This window comes from Hemitrygon akajei, chromosome 16 (genome assembly GCF_048418815.1).
Source record: "Hemitrygon akajei chromosome 16, sHemAka1.3, whole genome shotgun sequence".
Classification (NCBI taxonomy): domain Eukaryota; kingdom Metazoa; phylum Chordata; class Chondrichthyes; order Myliobatiformes; family Dasyatidae; genus Hemitrygon; species Hemitrygon akajei.
In genome coordinates, this window is record NC_133139.1 from 15,328,187 (window position 1) to 15,348,786 (window position 20,600).

Here is a 20,600-nt window from a genome sequence, read left to right on the forward strand (position 1 = left end):
GTGATACTTGCTCATACCACCGGACTCAGACTTCTGAGGTCAAGAAAGTGGAAATGCCCGAGAGCAATGGTTTCTCCACTTGAAAAACTGTCCCGCACGTTTTCCCTGTCATCATCAGACCTGACAGACAACCACCAGTATCCCAAATATAACAGCAATTGCAGAGTAGTTACCATCGATGACTGAAGTAAATTAGAATTGGTGAGAATTCAATGTAATCTGGTGATATTGAGATCATAACCCAACAGAGCAGATCATCAAATAATTATGGAAATTCCCTTGTGTTTAATCTTATTTCTTCACTGGAAAGGCCATTCAGGCACATTGTAAAGGTATTGAAAGTATTAATTCACTGTCCTGATTTAGGTCTGTTGATGCTCAGAAGCCTATGGTAAAATGGGTTCTGCTGTTCAAAATAGGAAAGCAAGTTTCAACGTCATGGCCTCAACGTCTGGGTAGTGTCCAACTTGACGGCATGAACATTGATTTCTTGAACTTCCAGTAATGGCCCCCACCACCCCTCCCTCTCCTTCACCAGTCCCCATCCCCTTTTCCTTCTATCACCTTATCCCATTGCCTCCTTCTGGTGCTCCTCCCCCTTTTCTCTCTTCCATGGCCTTCTATCCCCACCTATCAGAGTCCCCTTTCTCCAGCCCTGTAGCTCTTCCACCAATCAACTTCTCAGATACTTACTTCATCCCGCCCCCTCATTTAACCTATCACCTTGTGTTTTTCTCTCCCCTCCCCCTCCTTTTAAATCTCCTCATCTTTTTTTTCTCCAGTCCAGCCTAAGAGTCCGAAACGTCGACTGTACTTTTTTCCATTGATGCTGCCTGGCCTGCTAAGTTCCTCCAGCATTTTGTGTGTGTGGCAATTTTCAACAGTGTGCTGTGGATCAGACTGACATGGTCACTGCTTATGGGCAAACTCCTTGAGGTAACAAAACAGCAGCAGCATTCACATGGTGACCAGGACAGAGGCCACAGAGAGAGGGAAGGAGTCGCCAAATTTAGTGAAAGGGGTATCGACATTCTCATCAGTGAGGTAAATAGTAGGAGGGAGTTCCTGGGGAGGAGGGTGGTGGAGTGGTATAAGATAAGAAACTGGCCGTGGTTACCATTTGTACTGTATGGTAGGAGATGCTTCCAGTTGGTTCCTCAAGGTATGAGCTGAAGAAAATATTAGCTTTATTAGTGAGATGTATATCGAAACATACAGTGAAATGCATCATTTGCATCAAATCAAATCAGCGAGGACGGTGCTCGGGGCAGCCCACAACTGTCGACACTGACATTTATTATATGTCTTTGGAACATGATAGGAAACCAAAGCGCACAGCGTAAACCAACTCGGTCATGGGGAGAACGTACAAACTCCTTACAGACAGCAGCAGGAATCACACCCCAACCAGTGATCACTGAAGCTGTAAAGCAATTGCTATGTCTTACAAACCATGTAAAGCAGTTGAGGCAAGCCACCAGATCAAGAATTCATCTACTGTGTCTTACCGTTCCAGGGACTGACCCAGTGGACTATGAGGGATCATTATATGTCATCTGCATCCCTGCCTGGTTATTGGTGACCGTTATAGCGCAGAGAGGGTCACCTAGTTGACAGTGGGATCTATGAATTTGAGTGGTCTTTGTGAGAGTGCCTCTCTGTCGGGAAAAGAGTTGGCTCCTCTCTGTCAGGGAGTTTCTTCTATTCTGCATGAAAAATGCTGGCACCTCTGTTCAGCTGGGAGCCGAGGCTGTGGACGTTGAGCAGAGGCATTTCCCTGTTACCTCTCTTCGTTCACATAATTCCTGCCACTCTGAGGCTTTGCCTCTTGTTCCAGAGACTCTGAGTCCATTATTACTCTTCCTTCCACACTGGCGACTGTGTTTTGTTGGGTAGGCTCCGCAGCAAGTGGCACACGAGGCTGAGATCTCCACACCCAGCTGCCAAACACCGCAGGGGCACCCAACCTGGCGCAGGCAATGGAATCCAACTTTTAGATGACCTTTGCTGTTTCCTGCAATGATTGTGGGGTTGGCTTGTCTCATGCTGTTCCAACACTCAGCTGCTGCAGAGAGATGACAAATTGGCGGAGGACACCAGGGAGACAAAGGGTAGGCCTTGACAATAGGGTGGCGGAGGCATTATGAGCATGATGGACGCCTCTGTCGTAAAGAAATTTGAGAAAAGTGATTGTGAACATTACAAATGAGTGTTAGAATTTCACTTACAGTAGATGACCCCAGTCACTTAATAATGTTACGTTGGTGGTTTTCTTCCTGGAATAAATTTCCATGCCAAATAGCCTTATTAGTAATGATCTCAGTTATTGATTGAGCTCAAGTCGTACTATAGATGTCCTTGCTAGCTCAGGAGCACTGACTGATATTGCTGTGTTTCAGTAGATGACTGTAAAAGATCTCAAAACAACATTGATAGTGCATTAAAATCATGTAGCTTGGTTTATCTTTATATTACTGTTTACCAACCAAAGAACTCATTGACTGTGTAGAACAGTTGGTCATGCTGAAGGCACAATATCACTTTAGTTGCAGTTTTCCTATCTCCATTTCTTCAGAAGAGGGGATCCCAACCTATTTTAGGTCATGGACCCTTAACATTAACCGAGGGGTCCGTGGACCCCAGGTTGGGAAACTCTTGCATTAAAACAAAAGCCATGGAAGTCTAATTGAACTGTATTCGAAAAGAAGGTTTCTTCTTTTTAAGGACAAAGTTAAAATTTCTCTAGGCTAACCTAGCTCCTCAGCAGGCCTGATATGGTAATGGTTAGACTAATACTCTGGGAATAATTCCAAAACCTTGATGAATAGCTTTATTATAAAAACTAAACATAATGCCTACTGGGCTTGTGTGCTTCAGTGATTTTAGTAGTAAAGGATAACTATTAAAGAAGGTTCAGTAAAGACACTGCCAGGGGGCATTCATTTGAAAAGTGTGTCACCTTGGAAGTTTCTGTGTTTCATTTTTGTTTAAAAAAGTATGTACATTTGTACCTGCCATCAATCTCCTAAATTGGATAAAGACAAAAAAATCTGAAGATGCTGGAAATCCAAGACACACACACAAAATGCCGGAGGAACTCAGCAGGCCTGGCAGCATCTATGGAAAAGAGTAAACAGTCGGCGTTTCAGTCCTGATGGAGAGTCTTGACCCGAAACATCGATTGTTTACTCCTTATTTTGAATGACTGGTTCCAACCAAAATTGCTACTGTCTCTACCATCATTGACTTTTTTGCTCATGTGCTAAGCCGGGAAGTTTAACTTCTCATGGCATCTCAGTGGACAACAGGCTGGAACCAGACCCACTGGGAAATGCGGAATGAAGCTTCATAATGTGTGGGGATGATGGTGACATCTCTGCATCCATATTACCCAAAAGGGTTCAAATCTGGACCACATGCGGAGATGTTTCCATGACAAAGTTAATGCCGACATGCAGAAATGAGTTAGTAGATATAAGGCAACATCTTCTTGGTCTCACTGCAGAGCCAGGGGGCCATGGATACCATACATTCCCCTTTGCAAGGATTTGTTAATAAATTCTTTACAGGGAATGCAAATGAATGCCTTGCGAAGTTTTCCTTCTTATATGTATTCTGACCCTGATTAAACTAGAAACTTTTTCTCTTTTACACAGGAGCACTTTGACACTCTGGAAGTATGGCAACCGATCACCAGGGAGTAGGGTGATGTGTGCTCATCCAACAGAGCCATGTCACAAGTCAGCATATCACCGTACTGACTGAGTGATGAGATGCTATTCATAGTGGATTTTTGGTCTCGGGGGACCACAAACAGCAGCTGGCTGATGTCCACAAGCATAGAGCAATCTGTGTGACAGCCCGTCGCTCTCCTGCGGGAGCCGAGATTCCTCACATGGGCAGGCTGCATCCCACCGCAGTCACCCAGCACCAAAAAGAGAACACACACAGACTTACCTTTCTTCTTCAGGAGCAGATACGCTCCCCTCGACAGTTCACCACCCTGACACTCATCTCACACACACACACACACATCATCACCATGGGCTCAGCCCTGTAAGATACCAAGAGAGCTGACAGGAGACTATCTGTACTGTAGCTATCATTCCAATGAATGGCTCCCTGAACCTGTAACCGAACTGGCTCGAAGAAACTGAAGTGTATTCCCTGATGAAAGTCACCTTGCTTAAAGCATTGTCTTTGCACAAAATGTACTTTCCTTGTGTCAGCTCCGCTTCGCAGATCTAAAGATTGATTGAGTTCTTGACTAAGTTGAGCTGTGTAGAATGAACTGTGCCAGCAAGTCTTTGTGCCAGTTTCCCGAGGAGCACTACTTCCACCTGGAAATCATCACTGGGAAAACCTAAACAGGGGCAAATGACAATTCACACATAAACTGTACGATATAGGAGCAGAATTAGGCCATTTGCCCCATTGAGACTGCTCTGCCATTCCATCACAACTGATATGTAGTCCTACTCAAACCAATTCTCCTGTCTTCTCACCGTAACCTTTGATACCCTTACAAATCAAGGACCTATCAACCTCTGTTTTAAATAGAATGTAACTACAACTACAGGTGTAATTGGATCCTATTTTTAGGTGCCCAGAAACAAATGAAGGATATCCCAGGAACTGAGATATACTTAGGGAGGGACATATTTTGCTGGAGGGCTTGCAGAATTATTTGAAAGGTGATATGTTTGACATTCCAGATTTTTAGGCTTGCTAATATTTTAGGCTACACTGGCCAGGTACTAGCAGATGATTTTTACGTCCTAGTATTTGTTTTCCACTCCAGAAGGTAATGAACTGTGGCCGTTTGTTTAAGTTCTGCTCCTCCTATGATTTGGGATTAATGACTCTGGAAGTTTAACATTGGAATCAGTGAATGAGATTCTGGTTTTTTTTTGTTTCTACTGTTTGCTTGAGCCATTGTTGCAAAAGAGTGAGCCAGCTACCGAACAAATCTGTCAGATGTTCTTGTACTGAAGGATGTCTGCTGGAGAAGCCGAACCCCAATGTCTGTGAGGCCAGGCCCAAGTCACCAATGGAGGCCGAAGATGGCCTGTCCTGGAGTTGGAGGACAGTATGTGCACGCGAGTGGGTGGGAGGGAGGAACGGGGCTTGCTTTGATGTTGTTGTCTTGTCAGTGTTGTGTTCTGTATTCTTCTGCTGAACATTGTGAGCACGCGATGCTGGTAGCATGCAGAAACACTTGTGGGCTGCCTCCAGAACACCCTTGGGTGTGTTGGCTGTTAACACAGATGATACATTTCACTGTATGTTTGGATGTACAAGTACATAGATACCTAGAAAAGTACAGCACAGGAAAAGACCTTTCGGCCCACAATATTGTACCAAACCAACTAAAAAGCAAATCAAAAACACCCAAATACTAATCCTTCCTAATCAGTACTAATCAGCACGTCCATATCCCCCCATCTTCCTTACATCTATGTGCCTATCTAAACATCACATAAAAGCTTCCAATGTACTTGTCTCTACCACCATACCAGGCAATGCATTCCAAGCATTCAGCACTCTCTGAGTATAAAACTTCCCCCTCACACCCCCACTGAACCTCACCTTCGATGCAAGCCCTCTGGTATTAGACACTTCAACCATAGGAAACAGAAGTTCCCTGTCTGCTCTATCTGTGCCTCTCATAATTTTACAAATTTCTATCAGATCCTCCCTCAGCCTCTGCCACTCCAGAGAAAACAACCCAAGTGTGTCCAGCCTCTCATGAAGGCACATGCCCTCTAAACCAGGCAGCATCCTGGTAAACCTAATCTTTGCCCTCCACAAAGCCTCGATGGGATAAATAGATTTGAATCTTGCAACTTGAAAGCTAATCGAAAGCTCCTTTCAACAGGCGGTGAATGCAGAATGGTTTGGTATTTTTGATGTTCCTGTAGTTCCCAAGTGAGGTGAAACCAGAACAGATCAGAAAGAAACAAAATGGAGTTTTGAATAAAACATTCCTCATGCTGTTCAGCATATTCTGCGACATGGTAATGGACTGACTTGCTACAGTATTAAGAAGCACATCTGTGGACAATCATAGCAACATTAGGCCATCCAGCCCATCAAGCCCATTCCATCTGGCTGATCTAAACTTCAACTTTATTCACCTGAATTTTTATCCAACAAGTATCTATAGCTTTCAGTGTAAACAAATAATCATCTGTGTGGACACAGTATAGATCACACCACATCACCTTTCCCCAGTGCAGAAATCCCTGAAGCGGAAATTCTTCAAATGCAAAGCCCTTATACAATGGTCCGTCTAGAACATGCTTGGGGATCTCAGCAGGGAGGAGAGAGTGGACCTAACTGGACAAATACTGGAACAAACAAAATGTTTCTTTGATAAACTTTATCTGTCACGTGCACATTGAAAAATGCATTTTAATGTCAAATCAAATCAGCGAGGATTCTGCTGGGCAGCCCACAAATGTCAGCACACTTCTGACATCAACAGAGCACACCTACAGCTCACTAACCCTAACCATGCATCTTTGAGATGTGGGGGGAAACGGGAGCACCTAGAGGAAATCCATCGGTTACGGGGGAGAAGGCACAGTTCCAAACAGGTAGCCTAGATGTAATCTTTAAGGCTTTACCTTGCAGCTTATTCCAACTCACTAGTGATCTAGCTCCTCCATAAGCTTCCCTGGTGGGAAAGATATCTTCGCCACATCCTGGAATACACCCTTGTTCAAAGGATCTGCAGAGGTGCACTGAAACAGTTCAATATACTTGACCCTTTGATCCGCAGGGTGATGCTGCTAAAAGAGCATCAACTCAGTGGAAAAGGACTTGTGGTCCTCACAAAACCTCCTGGTCTTCTAGTAGAAGGAACCATGTGTTACCTAAGCCTTGCTTCAAGGTCAGCAGAACCTCAAGCAAGGGGTGACTCGCATAAAGAACCTCATGGAATCGCAGAATTATAGAGCCCAGTAGGTGGCCTCTTTGTCTATCATGTCAATACCAACCTTTTAGTCCATTTACTCTAATCCTCTGCCCCTGGATTAAGATCCTATCCTTCTACGGCATGCCTATTTAAGTGTCTCTTATCCCAGCACCTTCCATATATCAACCATTCCCTGTGTAAAAATACTTACCCTTTAAATCTCCTTTAAAATTCCTTCCTCCTAAACCTATGCCATTTTGGTTTTGATACCCCTACCATGGGAGTAAAAGATCTACTTTATCAACATCTCTCAGAATCTTATATACTTCTAACTTATGGGGGACAGCTACTTTATAATACCCCCCAGCCAATTACCCTCCATAATGCCTGAAAGGATATTGCTTAAATCCTGCAGTTTTAAAGCAATGGGATTATATTATGTAAGAATTGGACAGCATTGACTGTGAAAAGTGTCAAGTTTTGTCTGTTGCCGCAAAAACTAATTTACATGTATTCTGTGAAATTTTCGTTGAAATAGAATATTTCATTTTATGAAAAATCAAACTGAATTACTCCATCAGATCAATAGCATTTGTTGAGTTAAAGTCACAGATGACCTTAAATCTGAGTTCCTTTGTTACCAACTATCAAGCAAGCTGAAGGAGTTCCTTCCTCTCGTGGAAATTTTCAGGTTGTTAGCGGGATTTAGAATTTGGGGTGTGAATAACTGAGGGTTCTAAGTGTTATTTAGAAAGTGCCAATACAAATGACTGGGTTCTGATGCTAGTGATGAAATATATAAATGAGTAAACTACCAAAAGCTGACTCATCAAATGAGAAGAAAACAAGCTATTCCCTTCCTCAACCATATCACTAAATCATTCAGGAAAATCAAATAAGCATGGGAATTGAAGGTTTGGGAGAAGGACCTGTGGCCTAGAAATTTGAATTATGAAGGCACAGAAACCTATGGACCAAGTGCAGGTAGATAGAGTTAACATGGATGGAGGCTTGATTGTTGACTGTGAGCCCCTGAGAATATTTTTGTTCTCTATGACTCTAAATTTGTATGCCCTGTCTTGGAGCTTTTCACTGTTGCCTGCTTGAATATAACTTCGTTTGTGGAGAGGAATATGATCACAGCGATTTCTGGGCTGAATCAGACCACTCTATAAAGTCATGATTCTGGCCACCAACAATTGCTAAGCAGATGACTCACTTTCCGAGTCAGGCACATCTAATAGTATCATTCCCTATATAATGCTCCTTCCAGGCATGGCATGACATTCATCCACGTGAGGCATCTCATTCTGGTAAATCCCATTATAAAGTACAACACAATAGAGGCCCTACAGCCCACGATGTTGTGCCATCTCTTTAACCTACTTCAAGATCAACTTAATCCTTTCCTCCCATAAAGCTCTCCATTTTCTGTTCATCCTTGTGCCTATCGAAGAAGCTCATAAGTGTCCCTAACGTATCTGCCTCTACCACCACCCCGGCAGCACACTCCATGGACCCTGTGCAAATAAAAAATCCTACCTCTGACAACTCTCTATAATTTCTTCAAAACATCTTTTAAGTTATGTCCCCTTACATTAGCCATTTCTGCTTGGGAAAAAGCTTCTGTCTGTCCACTCCCTCTATGCTTCCTATTATCTTATATACATCTATCAAGTCAACTCTCATTTTCCTCTGCTCTTCTCTCCTTCTCCTTTGTTAATATCCTTTCCTTGAGCTTTCCACCATCCACCTTCCTGTTTCAACCACATTCTCGAAGCACCAACCTCAGACAAGTTCTCCCATGTTTATAATCTCTCTTTCCTGGCCTTAATCTTCTTGAACTAGCTGCTCTCCTCCTGGGCTGCAATCTCTTTGTACTGCTCCATGACTCTAAACGGTCTGCTAAAGGAACTCAGCAGCTCAAACAGCATCCGTGAGGGGGGGGGGAACGAACGTCTGATGTTTCAAATCACAACCCAGGGTTTTGGCACAAAACATGGACAATTCCTTGGCTCCCACAGACGTTGCTCAAACCAGTAAGTTGCCTCAGCAGTTTGTTGCTCCAGATCCTAGGATCTCCAGTCTCTTTTCTCCAGTGTAGTACTCATACTGTTTGGCTAAGTGATTTGTGGCCGATAAAGTCGTACACACATGCTCACTTACTCTCCAGCTAAGTATAATCAACTTTTCCAGGAATTAAAATACACATTTACTTCAAACTATTTATATGCTAATATCTTGCTGCCCTCCATCCTGTTAATTCATGGCTGAAGATGTTTACTGAAGAAATGAAGTTGTATATTAAAAATGAGCTAGAAAAAATGAATACTAATAAAGTAGTGCATGTTGTTACACTTTATTTTTCTTTGGAATTCTCAATGGGCTTTTAATGAGTGGTTTAATCCAGTACTATTATAATCGTAACACCATTGACATACTTCAGGCACACACCAATCAGCAGTAGGAATCTATGCCAAGCATTTATGGAAGGAGAAATGATACATTATTTCAGTCAAACAACAAACATATGTTAACACAAAAGCTTTCAAGGGCAATATCCACATATTTGTGAATGTAAAATGTTTGTGATACAGATACAGCAAATAATTGGCATGTTCATTAGAAAAACTACATTACCATGTATGATGATAAAACAATTCAGGAGCTAAAGTTTGACCCAGAGTCGTATGCATATTTCATAGCAATCTGCTTTACTATCATACTTATTTCCAGGAAAACTTCTGTAGTTTAAGTTCCAAAGGATTATGTATATTCTACTGTATTGCTTTGTAGTTACCACATTTCTAATATGACAATAGTGAATAAGCTTCAAAAAATACTTCACAGACTGTACAATGCTAGTGGATGTCCTGAGGTCATGTTGAATGATAATTAGATGCAAGCCTTTATTGCATAAGTTCAAATTTCCAACACATCTGTCTATTTATTTATTTAACGATACAGCGTGGAACAGGCCCTTCTGGTGCAATGAGCCACACCGGCCAGCAACTCACCTATTTAACCCTAGCCTAATCACAGGGCAATTTACAGTGACCAATCAACCTGCTAACCCTTGCGTCTCTGGACGGTGGGAGGAAGTGGCAGCGCCCGGAGGAAACACGCACGCTCGCGGGAGGAACGTACAAATTTCTTACAGAGGACACCAGAACTGAACTCTGAACACCGCTGCCCCATGCTGTAATAGTGTCGCGTGAACCATTACGTTATCATAGCACCCAATGGCCTATTACATTACATGCTTTATCTATTTGTGTAATTATTATATTCCAATTAAAAAGAGGAAATTAACATATCATCTTTTACATAAATAATAAGATCCATAAGATTCAAATCAGTTAAATACTGGGTATGAAGGTGCCACTTATCACCAAAGATATAACTATGTAATAATCTATGAGCTGAAACAAGTTTTCCTTTCAGCATCTTCTTAATAATTGTAATTTTCTCCTCTCTAAAGATTATAACATTATTTTTACCAGTCAGTTGGGAGGACAATATAGATTAAATACGTTGCTGCAATTTGCTGTCAATGCCATTGTAGTCAGCAAGGAGTAAGGTAGCTTTATAAAATATTGATTGGCCCTGTTGGTTTTCTGTTAATAGTCTCTGCTGTAATGCCATGCTCTATTCAGTCAGAAAGAAACAAAGTTATCCTATAAACAATTATGCTAAGTAAGTAAGATTTGCAACATTAGAAGACTGAAAGTTAACTATCCTCTTCCTAAAACTTGACACGATGGTAGTGTAGTGGTCAGTATGGTGGTGATGGCATCCGTCGGTCTCGAGAGACCATGGATCTGCGCCTGGAGTTTCCAGGGCGCAGGCCTGGGCAGGGTTGTATGGGAGACCGGCAGTTGCCCAAGCTGCAGGCCTTCCCCTCTCCACGCCACCGATGTTGTCCAAGGGAAGGGCACTAGGACCCATGCAGCTTGGCACCAGTGATGTCGCAGAGCAATGTGTTGTTAAGTGCCTTGCTCAAGGACACAACACGTTGCCTTAGCTGAGGCTCGAACCAGTGACCTTCAGGTTACTAGTCTGATGCCTTGCCCACTAGGCCACGTGCCAACACTATGACAACTTGGGGTGTTCCAGAGTTTGGAATTCCAGTGCCATTCTGTAAGGAGTCTCTGTACATCCACTCCGGGGAATGCTTGGGTTTCCCTCGACAGCACCGGTTTCCTCCCACAGTCCAAAACAGGTAGGTTAATTAGTCATTGTAAATCGCCCTGTACTTAGGTTAGGGTTAATTGGGATTGGCGAGGCAACGTGGCTAGAAAGGTCAGGAGGGCCTACTCCACACTGTCTCACCAAATAAACTAAAATAAAATTGAACTCCTGACGCATCTTTTAAAACTAGATTCATTACTAAGGCAGTTTCAGAGTGGGAGCCGTTGCTTTACACTACAGGTCCTTTGTGTATCAGTAGCTTTCATTCCCTGATCCACAAGCAACATCAACTCAGCTGAAGAACGTAGGGAATAGCTGTGGGTGCCAGGATTTTCCAGATTTTGAGATTTTTCTGTCACCACAACTAGGGCATAATAATATTGTCAGGCATGGGAAAAGCCTGTTTGGTCCATCATTTTGGATAAAACTTAATATTAAAAGCAACATTGATGATGAGACTGAATGGAAGGACCCATGGTAGTGTAGCAGTTAGCTCAATGCAATTATAGTGTGGGACATTCCGGAGTTCAGAGTTCAATTCCACCTCTGCCTGTAAAGAGTCTGTACGTTGTCCCCACAAACCACGTGGGCTTCCTCTGGGTGTTCTGGTTTCCTCCCACAGTCCAAAAGTGTAACAGTTAGTAGGTTAATTGATCATTGTAAATCTCCTGTGATTGTAATAGTATTAAATAAGTGGGCATGTTGGAAAGGCCTGTTCCACATTGTATCTCTAAAGAGAATAACAATAAATTAAATAATCATATTCCGCTATGACTCGACTCTGATATTAGGACCACGGCTCCTTAGGATTTGAATTAATGACAATGTCATGTTTAGAAAGGACAAAAATAACAAACCTTGTCATCCTCAGGAAAATATGCTTCCATCTATTACACCACAGCAAAATTGAAAGAACAAAACATGCATACAAACACCGGATCAAATTCGGCAACGATAACCAATCTAAATAATTACGAGACATCCAGTTAGAAGTGCAGTTCAGGTAAACTAAATACTGAGGAAGCAGGAAACCTGAACTAAAAGCAGAACATGCTGGAGGTACTCAGCAGGTCTAACTGTGTCCATGAAGAGTGAAACATTAACACTACTGTTCTCTCCATGCTACTGCTTAACTTGCGGAGTATTTCCAACACTTTTGCCTCTACTTGAGCTTCTGTTAAGTAAGTACTTGCAACTGGTGCAGTTTTATCAGCTTGGAAACATAAAACACAGTCTTGAATGATGACGCCTCTTTTCTGCAAACTAGATTCACTACATTCGATACATCTACGTCATTGACAATAGTTTAAAGCGGACTTCGTTAAAAAGCTTTATCACGAGGTCCTGGTGCACTTTTTGTCTCAATTCTGATTTTGCTAGGCACTAACTCAGTCCATAGAAATGAAAGAGAAATTCAACATTGAGAAGCAAGACCAACACCTGGCATTTTATGTGCAGAGAAATTTGAGAAAAATAAATTACTCTTAGGTTTTTCATTTCTGCCAAAGATTGGAAAACTCTGAATAAGGGATGTAAATTTACTGGAACCAAAAGGACCGTAAGTTTATACATTATTTTACAATTGAAACACAGAACACTAAAGAATTGCATTTTTTATATTTTAGGCATTGATAATATAGATAAGCTAACTCTTTCAAACTTCCTTACATTTATGTTACAGACAACTCACTACTTGACATAGTATATATAATATTGGACACCTGTATGGCCAACTTAACAAGTGCAAGAAAATACATTCTATTCAGTACACATATTCAATAACAAAAATGCAGGTCTTATGATGTCCCAACCTGCATTCTTCGCTGCAAGGGAGAGAATTAATTTTATTGAATATCAGTGCAAGTCCTGAGCAGGCTTTAATATTGAGTGCTGCACTATTACAAAACAATAGATCACAGAGCACACAGGGGAAGCACAAAACCTACAAAAAACACTTGTCACAGAAGAATTGCCAATTTAAAACATTTAATAAAATCTCTATCATCTTATGTACCTGAAGTACATATATGGTGCTATATATGGATTAACATTGTAAGGCTAAGTAGTTGCAATAGGTGATTAAAAAGCCTGTCCTCCTGAAACAATTAATACAATATTAACATCCATCTGCTATCTAGTCAGGTAAGGTATTTGCTTTCAGCATATTTGCATAAAAGCAGATTGACTGCATCAAAGTGAAATTGGAATTTCTCACACAAAATCAAAAACGAAGTCATCTGTTTGATGTATTTGTACCTCAAAAGATCCATTCAATCAATTGGTAAATAAAAATGAACACATTTTAAAATTTAAATAGAAATGTTCAGTGAGATAGCAGCTGCAGATACTCATGGTCCACATTTAGGAGGAAAAATTCAAAGTGCGGTCTATGGCTAAGGTAAATCAGGTGATAATCATACATTAGTGCAGTCAAGAATTCAATATTCTGGGTATAAAATAAAATGCTTCTTGATACTTTGGCATTCTAAGCTTGGATAAGATTGCCAGCAATATATTAATTTTCACATGTATAAAACCTCTTCTACATAAAATAAATCAAATTGGTTAATATATAATTTGAATTATTATACAAATAAATTTACTTTAAGTTGGAAATAATTTTTATCTTTATTCTATGATTTTTGAATTTGATAATGATAGAATTCAAAGTCAGATTGTGTATGATCTGGAAATGAATGTCCATTAAAATGATCACTGGCTAATTTACAAATATTAGAAATTGTAAATTCAGTAATAATGGTGTGTTATTTCATTCATAATTTTTATGACAAGAATTTACATTAATTTCACTGCAAGTAAAGCCTTGGTTATTTGAACTGTTTTCCACACAGGGTATGAATAACTACAACAAAATGTATAGCTTTAAATCTATACATTGGGATCCCTTTCATTGTTTACAATGAAACATCATACACTCTTTCATATCATACACATTAGCTGCCTATTGATTTAACATTAATTTCTTAAGGTTTCATCTCAAGCCAGTTCATGTTGTTGAGAGCTATGACTGAAGAGCATTCTATTTATAATACATACAGTTTACAATCAATAACGTTATAGCTGGCAACACATTATAGATTACTGAGGACAGTACCATAATGACTTTACTGGACAATCTGTAAAAGTGACTTTTCCCAGTACTATAGAGAAGCACCAGAAAAGTGATCTACACTTTCACATTTATTGCATAAAGGCTGCTAAAAATCTATTATGCTACCAACAATTCACTATTCTAAAAAAAACAATGATGTTAAAGCTTATCTTTCATTTTCAGGCATTGGGCAAACTTTGCCCAACTTTGTTTATACATTCAACAAAAATACCTACCAGTTACATTTTCTTTCTACACTAAAGATATGGCTGCAATGATTATAGGCTCCTTAGTTGTGTGAGAAAAGCTAATATGATAGCTTCGATAAAAAATACAGCTTAATTCTTAGTAAAGGCCTTAAATAGCGCAGTTGGATTATTAAGTTACAATTCTTCAGAATATGAACTCAATCAGAAACCAGAAATATCTAAACACTTCCCAAAAAGTTTTAGTTTCATGGTGTTAATGTAGAAAGAAGTTGTTTCTCTTCTGTTACAGTAAATTGATTTTGGAGATTCCATGTGTTTTTCAAGTTCAAGTTTATTAAATATTTGCACCATGTAATGCAATTATTATGAGAGTGTAATGGACTGCAATTGGATATCTAAATGCAAAACAACTCAAAATTATATGTTTGTCTGGTTGCAATTTTTTATGGATGAACTATTATGATGTTTATTCTGTCGAAGAAAATAACTGAACAAGCAACTTTGGATCTTACATCATCCCAATGAGGTAAAGAAACCTATGATCTAACAGCTTCGGATGGTTGTTGGGGTATTGGAAATAAAACAAGTCTCCATGGTTACAGTTGTGCTCTGCATTTAAATGTATAGAACTGTTGTTAATGTTGTACAAATATTGCTATGCTAGTAACAAACTTCATGGGAAGTATTCGTGAACTAAGTCAACACTCTTATTGCAGAGAGGTGTGCCTTTTCACCATATATACAAAATAGATGACTCAACTAACTTGTTCAGTTGTTACTATTGCATGTTAGAGAAAGGGAATATACCAAGTTATTGTTCTAACTTGTTCATTCTGCCACTTGTACACCAAACAATCACTTGAACCTGAATGGACTGTTGGGTGTTGTTATTACACCATGCACTAATTCAATAAGGAAAATATCAGTTACTTATCAAGTGCATTTTACTAATCAAAAACCACCAGTGCAATTTTCCATGCAGTTTCATTTGGAACTGCTTTTGGTCCTAATAATACGCACATTTAATTATTTCCGTTTACGGTAACATCAGTCTTTTCTGTTCTTTACATAGGAATCCATCAACTCTCAAGGCTTTATATATATGTTCAAAAGTATCAACAGAAACTTAATAGTTAATTTAATGTCCTATAGCCTGCTGTGCACCAGTAGATTGCCAATATTGACTGCTTCTGCTACATTGTACAAGGAAAGCCATAACTCCTTTGTTAATATTAAAATTAAATATGCTTTCTAGCACAGATATCTCCAAAAAGGCTAAGGCTTGTCTGCTTTGCCGCTTTATGGTGCAGCAACAATTTCCTAAGACAATAAAATGTACTGGGGTAACTACTGATGCCTAATCTTACAACAGTACATAAAAAGCGACACTGTAACACCAAGTGCCATAAGACATTATTTTGATAACTAAAGAATCACCAATGCCTCTAAAACACAGACAGATTGTTAAAAGAAATTAAAGCTGGTAACTATATCAAAGAACTTTGCTTTTATGTACATTTTTATTTGTCATATCTTTGACTTTGAAACACTTGCACAGACTTGGAGTTTCTGTACGATAGGGATAAGGAGTGGAGTGTGCAATTAGTTTAAGATGTGCAGTAACCAGCAGCAATTCTTTTCTGGACCACGTAACTACCTGTGAATTCTTCTGGCACTATAAACCTCTTATTTACCACCAAAAAAAAAGCACGGTGCCTCAAATATCACAAGTTGGAGGAAAGCCTTGATTTGCCTGTGTCCGTATCAGTAACACACACAACTGAATCTTTCTTGGTAACACTTGAGTCCTGTTGTGCACCTGCTGTCCCTGTTTGGAATAGTGCACCTGTAGACATTTGGTGGGTCAGGGCCATCCTTGGTGGGACAGCTCCTCGGACGGATCCTTGGAGACCTCCTGTGGTGGCCGGTTGCACAGATATCTGACCTCCCATTGACGACGTTGATTCTCTGGTCGATTGCGGTGGACTTGAGGTTATTGACTGGGAAATATTATGAGGCAGCGAAGGTTGCGAAGCTGACAGTGGTCTTGCCTCTTGGGATAAACTGCCTGTATGCAACGCTTGCGTACTCTTGTGAGCAGCATGACGCTGAGTTGGGCTGGGGGCTGTTTGCTGCGTTAGTGATAGCTGTGATCCGGACTGCACCTGCGATCCATATTGGAAAGTTCGATTTGTTAACGGACTTTGGTTTGGAGGACTGGAGACAGCAGAAGGATAAGGACACGGTGAAACTGAAGCCCCTTGTTGCGGTGCCTGCAGTGGTTGACCAGGGGACACTGAAAGTGGGCTTGCTGCACTCTGAACAGGCTGCAACCGTCTGACTGCCCTGGGTGATTGCACACCTACAGATCCAATAAACAGCCCTGTAGATGGAGGACAGAAGCTCATAGCTACAGCCTGCTGGAGAGTAGCAATGGCCGAATTGTTAGCAAGATGACCTTGAGAATTAAACATGGCCCCTCCATGAAATGGAGGAGTGTGAGACATGGCAAGAGGCCTTTGAAGTTCCACTTGCTGGACCATCTCTCTGTCATACTTCACAATCTCCTGAATGATCTCATTCTCGCGGTTGTTGAAGACACCCGAGTTTAAGTCATGTTGAACTTTGTGCAGCAAAAGAGAGTTTTTCTTCCCTGTGGAGAAATAAGAAGTTACATTTTAGGACGCTTTGACGAGGTCAAGTACAGAGTAAACAGCTTGCTGTGAGGTAGCCGCTTCTACTCTATCGCCAAAGAAGTATAACCATATAACAATTACAGCATGGAAACAGACCATCTCGGCCCTTCTAGTCCGTTCCGAACACTTACTCTCACCTAGTCCCACCGACCTGCACTCAGTCCATAACCCTCCATTCCTTTCCTGTCCATATACCTATCCAATTTTTTTTTAAGTAGCCAGTTTGCACAGAGCAAATTGCCTCAGAGGGCAGAGTGATAGCGGTCAGTGGGAGGGAGGAAAGGGGCTTGTGTTGCTGCTGTTGTTTTGTTTTGTTGCCATTACTTGTGTTCTTCTGCTGGACATTGTGGGCTCACTATGCCGGTGGCAGGATGTGTGGTGAAACTTGCGGGCTGCCCCCGGCGCATCATCGGGTGTGTTAGTTGTTTCTCTTTGAAGCGAAGGAAGACAAGAGGTGCCTTGATAGAGATGTACACGATGAAAGGAGGCATAGACATAGCTAACAGCTAAAAATATTTCCCAGGGCAGAAATAGATATTACCAGGGGGGGGCACATAATTTTCAGGTGATTGGAGGAAAGTATAGGGAAGATTTCAGAGTTGGGTTTTTTTACTCAGGGAGAGGTGAGTGCATGGAACACACTGTCAGGGGTGGTAGTAGAGGCAGTTACCTTGGGGGGGCATTTAAGAAACTCTGATATTTGCACATGGATGATAGGAAAATAGACAGCTATGAACAGAGTGCATTTGAACTTTATGCTTCATGATAGAATTTCTTGGCACTGTTAGGTAAGATTTTCATTTTTGTATAAATTCAGAAGCAAGTGGAAGTGTGAAGGCATCTAAGTAAATTGGAAAATGCATTAATGTTTTCTGTCTTGCTTCCTAACATTACATTAAGAAAATATTTCACGCTCTCCTCTGTCAGTTCCACACAGAGCAGCATTAACACTCACTGCTTGGCATGTTATTTGAGTAACATCAAGGCATTGACAGCTCATCTTGCTGACAATTGAAGCACTTCATCCTGCCAATCAGAATTGCAGAGACATCTCTGCCCATTATTTTTGCGAGATGATTCATATTTGCCTAATTTGCTATATATCCTGACAAAGTTCTCTCCTCTTTTACCCTTACTCAATATTTTGGGAGGATACTGTCAGTCAGTAATAGGTACTCTGCATTAGACTTTCAAGACCACAATATAAGCCAATCTTAAGTTATAACATGTCAACAATATTAGAAAACTGAAGGAAATTATGACAAATTTCCTGGGAAAATATAATGTTAGGGTACAAAATCATAAAAAAGAGGTTGTTAAACTATCTGTTTCTCTACAGCTGAAAACATTAATTCAAAATCCCTTCAAATGAATTCCCCTCTTCTGCTGATGAAAAATATAGCAGAGTAGTATAAATTTTAAATTATACAAAATGGTGGAGGATTTCACCAGGTCAGACAGCATCTATGGAGAAGAATAAAAAGTCAATAATTTGGGCTGAGACCCTTCATCAGGATCTGAAACATTGACTGTTTATTCCTCTCCATAGGTGTTGCCTGACCTGCTGAATTCCTCCAGCATTTTGTGTGTGTTTCCCTGGATATCCAGCCTCTGCTGAATCTCGTGCTTATAAATTGCAAATGCTTTTGTTTCATTTTAAATGTCACTGAAACATACAAAATTCATACGGCGTGACAAAGGAGATGCAAAATAGTTTTGTTTTCTCTGTCTGAGGTGCATAGGACAAGGGGTCACAAGCTCAAAGTAAGGGCCTGCCATTCAAGAGGTGGATAAGAAGATTTTTTTTTACCAAACAGATAGAGAAACTTTGGACTTGTTAGGATGAGGAACAGCTTCTTCTCCCAGACCATGAGTCTACTGAGCTCCCTTTCCTGCCATCACCCGAGGTTCATCACATAGAAAGTGCCAGTAGCGTATACTGTTTACTTTATCAAAGTTCGAAGTAAATTTATTATCAAAAGTATATACATGTCACCATATACGATCCTGAGATTCATTTTCCTGTGGGCATACTCAGCAAATCTATAGAATAGTAACTATAACAGGATCGATGAAAGATCAATCAGAGTGCAGAATTTGTGTGGTAAATGCACCTTATTATTTGTTAATCTATTTGTGGTAATATTACCTTAGGTGTTGTATATGACTTATATGCACTGTGCTGTGCACCTCGGCCTGGAGGAACATTGTTTTATTAGGTGGTGTACATGTGTATGGTTGAATGACAATAATCTTGAACTTGAACTTCTCCTGCCCAAAGAACTGCCTCAGCCAAGAGTATCTAATCTGGAAATGCCAACTAGATGGCCAGTTAACTTGAAGAACCATTGTTCTTACAGCCCTTCCCTAAGAAATAATAGGATAAAGAGGGTCACCCTGACAATAATAAATTTAATCCTTTCATTTACTATCATATCCTGATTGAGAAGTTGCAGAACCTGGGCCTCTGTATCTCCCTCTGTAACTGGATCCTCGACATCCTAACCGGAAGACCACAGTCTATGCGGATTGGTGATAACATATCCTCTTCACTGACAATCAACACTGGCGCACCTAAGGGGTGTGTGCTTAGCCCACTGCTCTACTCTCTGTATACACATGACTGTGTGGCTAGGCATAGCTCAAATACCCTCTACAAATTTGCTGAGGATACAAACATTGTTGGTAGAATCTCAGGTGGTGACAAGAGGGCGTACAGGAGTGAGATATGCCAACTAATAGAATGGTGCCGCAGCAACAACCTGGCACTCAACATCAGTAAAATGAAAGAGCTGATTGTGGACTTCAGGAAGGGTAAGAAGAAAGAACACATACTAATCCTCATAGAGGGATCAGAAGTGGAGAGAGTGAGCAGCTTCAAGTTCCTGCTTGTCAAGATCTCTGAGGATCTAACCTGGTCCCAACACATTGATGTAGTCATAAAGAAGGCAAGACAGCAGCTATACTTCATTAGGAGTTTGAAGAGATTTGACATGTCAACAAATACACTCAAAAACTTCTATAGTTGTGGAGAGCCTTCTGACAGGCTACATCACTGTCTGGGATGGAAGGGCTATTGCATAGGACTGAAAGAATCTGCAGAAGGTTGTAAATCTAGTCAGTTCCATCTTGGGTACTAGCCTACAAAGTACCCAGGACATCTTTAGGGAGCGGTGCCTCAGAAAGGCAGCGTCCATTATTAAGGACCTCCAGCACCCAGGGCATGCCCTTTTCTCACTGTAACCATCAGGTAGGAGGTACAGAAGCCTGATGGCAAACACTCAGTGATTCAGGAACAGCTTCTTCCCCTCTGCCATCCAATTCCTAAATGGACTTTGAAGCTTTGGACACTACCTCACTTTTTTAATATACTGTATTTCTGTTTTTGCACATTTTAAAATAATCTATTCAAAATATGTAATTTATTTGTTTATTTATTATTATGTTTTATTTTATTTTATTTATTATTACTA

The 20,600-nt window shown here is 40.7% G+C and overlaps 1 protein-coding gene across 1 annotated transcript in view; it reads right to left on the bottom strand.

Annotated features, from left to right (window-relative positions):
• Nucleotides 1-9,378: 9,378 nt before the first annotated feature.
• The window catches only part of LOC140739776 (potassium/sodium hyperpolarization-activated cyclic nucleotide-gated channel 2-like), a 165,255-nt gene continuing 154,033 nt past the window's right edge, over nt 9,379-20,600 (bottom strand). Inside the window, exon 8 of the mRNA XM_073068285.1 lies at nt 9,379-17,084. Within this exon, the coding sequence (XP_072924386.1) occupies nt 16,156-17,084 (929 nt within the window). The 3' untranslated portion in view covers nt 9,379-16,155. The remainder of the gene's footprint in view (nt 17,085-20,600) is intronic.